The sequence below is a fragment of the Epinephelus moara genome, chromosome 10, assembly GCF_006386435.1.
Source record: "Epinephelus moara isolate mb chromosome 10, YSFRI_EMoa_1.0, whole genome shotgun sequence".
NCBI classification, from domain to species: Eukaryota; Metazoa; Chordata; class Actinopteri; order Perciformes; family Serranidae; genus Epinephelus; species Epinephelus moara.
The window spans coordinates 21,016,213-21,020,634 of NC_065515.1; the positions used below are offsets into that span (position 1 = coordinate 21,016,213).

At 34.4% G+C, this 4,422-nt stretch overlaps 1 protein-coding gene across 1 annotated transcript in view; it reads right to left on the reverse strand.

Moving 5' to 3' along the window:
- Positions 1 to 882: 882 nt before the first annotated feature.
- Positions 883 to 4,422, reverse strand: part of mfsd8l1 (major facilitator superfamily domain containing 8-like 1) — an 11,646-nt gene continuing 8,106 nt past the window's right edge. The window contains exons 11-12 of the mRNA XM_050054898.1: positions 2,472 to 2,573; positions 883 to 2,219 (exon numbers count right to left, since the gene is read on the reverse strand). Coding sequence (XP_049910855.1) covers positions 2,493 to 2,573 — 81 coding nt within the window. The 3' untranslated portion in view covers positions 883 to 2,219; positions 2,472 to 2,492. The remainder of the gene's footprint in view (positions 2,220 to 2,471; positions 2,574 to 4,422) is intronic.

A 4,422-nucleotide genomic window follows, 5' to 3' on the forward strand; every position in this document is an offset into this window, starting at 1 on the left:
TAAAAAAACAACAAAAAAACCCGAATTTAATTAGACATGACTCAACCATTTTGACTTTGGTTCTTTATATTTTATGGTACATTTTAAATGTTTTATTATATTTGAAAATACTAGTCTTATTTACTATTTTTTTTTAGTATTTTAGAAAATTTGTATTTTATGAAAAAAAAAAAAAAAAGAAAAAGTTAATTGTGACTGCAGCTGTATATGAGCCCTGGCATAAGCCTGATAAAATTTGTTTAACATAAATAACATTTCTGTTTAATATTTTGATTCATGGTCCATGGAAATTAAATAATAAAAGAATGTAATAAATCATAAAGTAAATATAAAATAACATTAAAAAATAAATGCATAAAATCGTATGTATTTGTATATCTTTAAAAGCAAGGAGGCAACTTTATTACATTTTATCATTATTGTTAAGCCGGTTTACATCCTAAATTTAATTCTGAAAATAATCTTTGTATGTTTTTTAAATAACAGTTAGAAAAAATATTAAAATGTCAATGACACAATAATTTTACAAGCTAATTTTTTATATGTATTTCATCAAAAGCACACATAAAATACATAAATAAACAAAAGAAAGAAAGAAAAAAGATGAATTCATATTAATGCAACAGCATTATCTTTTACACACAGCACTGTTTAATGCTGTCATGGACGGGGGGTTAAGGGAAGTTGTTTTTACAATATTTTAGCTAAATATTTACTTTGAGAATTTTAGTTTAGTTAATTGCATATTTTCTAGATATCTAAATATGCATAAATATATTGTCTTTGTTTCAATGTGTAGGCCATTGACATGATAACATGTAACCTACTTCAAAAATGTATGCAATTAAAGAAATGTATCAAATATAAATGTAAAAAACGTTTTTTTTAAATGTAATTTATTGCACACACACACACTTGCTGTTTTCAAGAGAATAATAAAACACAAGCCGGTGAAGTATGGTGGAAGATTTTCTTTTCTGTTAAGAGACAAATAATACAAAAAAAAAGTTAACGTACATGTTAGATGCCCACATGTTATCTAATAAATAAATGCATAATAAATAATAAATAAATAGTCTCATGGTACATAATCTATTTTTGGTTTTAATGATTAAAAAAACGGAACAAATTATCAGGAGTTACAAAACATAATGTAAAGCCTTTGGGTTTGCATTTTCTGTACTGTCACCTAAAACAAATACAAAACTATTTTTGTCCAACAAGTTCCCAAAAAGTTCCCTAAATGTGTATTTGCAATTGTGCACTTGACCTTATGGACTGAGATCAGACGTACAGATATTCTTTGGTAGGAAGACTAAGAGCGCCCACTAGTGTTTAAAATATGTACGACATCAGTCTCAATCAATTTGAAATTTGTCCTTTTAAAGTCAGGGAACTTGAGATTTAAATTTTAATAACCAATTCAGTTCAATTAGGGCCTAACAGATATCCACTGTATTTAGTGTTTCCCTGAGAATTTTATTGCGGTGAGGTTTCAACTGCCACTGAAAGTGCATCTTAATCACAAACAGGTACAACCCACATTGTTTCAATTTTTAGTGTTAGTTCTCTAAGACAGTGACCCCATGTGTTGCTTTAATAGTAGAGGCCAGTATCAAGTCATAAAAGCACATAATTAAAAACTGAAATGAATAAATACAACTTGCAGAGAAAATAAAATACAATTTTGCAAATATTTAGAAAGAGAAACCTTCATAATGTCATGTGTAGATGGAATGAACGAATCCTTCTGACACATCAGCAAAGTCAAATCTCTCTAAACTCTGAGTACTTCACTTCAGAGGGCAACAAAGCCTCATTTTCTACCTGGAGTATCAAGTATCAAAGCTGAACAGCTAATTCATTCTCCTGCAGGTCAGCTAAATCCACAACCGTTTGGCATGTTCGTTAATGGCTGAATGTGCAGCTGGTGCTTGGTGCGGAACACAAAAGGGCGGAAACAATTTTTGCCCCACAGCTTGCACACGCAGCGTCAGCAGGATTCCATATTTCCATGGGAAATGTACATATACGCCATATCAGTACTTTGATCAGCCTCTCTGCGCAAAGCTGACAAGTCCAAGTTTAAGGTAAAGCCCTCGGGGAGGTGGTGAGGTTTGTGCTGTTGGTATGTGTGTGTTGTCACCCTGCATGCTGGTCCCCAGTGCAGAGAGTGAGACTGTGGAGGGACTGGAAGGTGCTGGACAGAGAAGCTCCCACTGTGCACAGAAGATGAGAAGCATTCAGGAAATTATGTGACAAAAGTGCTGTCTACCACGTGACCAATAACATGGAATATATCAGATTATCATTACAAAAAACAGCGTCCAAAATCCCGTTGTGACTTTTACTGGCTTATGTATGCATGCAAAAACAAAAATGTTTTTTTCATTTCTACAGTGCAGGTCTTACTGTAAGCCTCTTTGGATAAATAAATGTAATGTAATGCCTCTATATTTATAAAAAGCTACCTTTCATAACCATCGGGAGGATTAGCCGCTGTTGTCCGAATCATCCACTTGCTCCTCTGTCACAGGTGCAACCAGCCGGTCATATGAGAAAGCCAGCATCATCTGTGATAGACAATATTAGATAAGTTTTAACACAAGAAAGACAAGAAGGGAGGAAGTGTTTAGCAGGGAAGCTCATGGAGTTGGATTCGCTTTTGTGTTTCTTCCATTTCTATCATTCTCTGTAATCTGTCTCCCTCAGGTGCAAAGTGAATCCTGAGCACAGATTTAGAGAAACCCTGAACCCTGACACAGCATGTCCTTTCAATGAAAATAATGAAAGACGGGGCTGTGAAAGGAGCTTCCTGGTGGACCTCATTTGAAAGAAAGATAAGAAAGGTGCACTCCCGTTCACCTGTTTGGAGGCGCACACGCCGAGCCCTTCTCACACGGGCTCACGCTCAGGTTTTGTTTTCTTCTTTCCCAATGATAGTGGAAACATTTGGTTGCCGGGCTGCGGTTTAGCCCACGCTTCATTACAGGCATTACAAGGATTTTATTATGCTTGTTTGTTCCCGAATGTAAGAGGAGCTGCTGGCTATAAGATGTCAACTTGCATCTCCTGTTCCTTACTTTAAATGCTTTTCTGTGGTTTGTTTGTTTCTTATTTGTTCTAATTAGATTCTCACTGCCAGAGAAAAAAAAGACCTCACGATTTAGTTGGAAACCGAAATGAGACCCACATTTTTACAGATAATGAAGCGTAATTTTAACCATTCCGAGGGCTGTGTCTGATGCACATGGATAATGACGGTGAATCAAACAGTAATTGTTATCTATTCAGGCGCAGCGCAAAAGGGATTTGGGTGAAAAGAGGGTGTGGTGATGACTCATGACCAGTCACATTACTCATACTTAATAAATAGAAACTGGAAACCTACTAAAGAGCGTAATATTATTGTCACACACAAGGCGCCATATGGAGCACATAAACGGAGCCAAAGTCAAATAACGTTCTTCTGTAAACTGAATTTACATTAATGGAGATACTAAAAGTGACCACAGATCCACTGACCCACAAAATGTACAATATATGTAACTCTGTAGTCAAGTAATTGTATAAAATAAAAGTAAAAACTGAATTATGTTACATTATTTTTCAGATTTTCTAATTCTGATTCTGATTACTGATTGTGATTCTAATAACTGAGTTACAATACTTTGTCTACATCTTAGTTTGGAGAAATAAAAACGTGTTCACCATTTTTTTATTCAACAAAATAAACTTCTCAATTTTCCTAATGCTGTTTAATAAAGAACACTGCCTGTATAAGAAACACTCTCAAGTTCAAGAATGAGTTCTCTTCATCCAAGATTAAGTAAAAACCAAGCCTAAGAATTTGGCTGAGCATTTGATGACAACCTTGATACTTGACACCCTGATTCTTGATGCTATGGACACATTATGTAATAAAAGCATTGAGATGTGATTCTAAGCTCAAGTGGCTGATTGAGTTTAATTAAATTAATCCATTAAATTAAATTAGATTTGGTTAAATTTAGTGGAGAACGTGTTTGTTTTAGTCCTCACATGATTGCATGAACTACAATTCCCCAAAACACTTATCATGATCTATACCATAAAACTTAATCCTATGGGCCCTAGGCGTTTTTGGGGTATTTTTACTGCCTTTACTTTTAAGCTCATATCACAGTCATTATAAAGGCTACATACACATGCTATACCTTTTTTTTTCAGGACAATCTGGGCTAGCCAGATTTGCCATAATTTCATGTCCTTCTATGTGCCTGTATTTTATATTAATTTTTATATCAATGAAAAAAACAAATCCGTGTGACTAAATTCTTACATTTTTACATGTATCTCACCATAGCAAGTTGGAAAATGACATATTCTGCCATATATGAAGAGGGGAGACTCTCTGGAATCTGGCAATATAAGAACCATGAT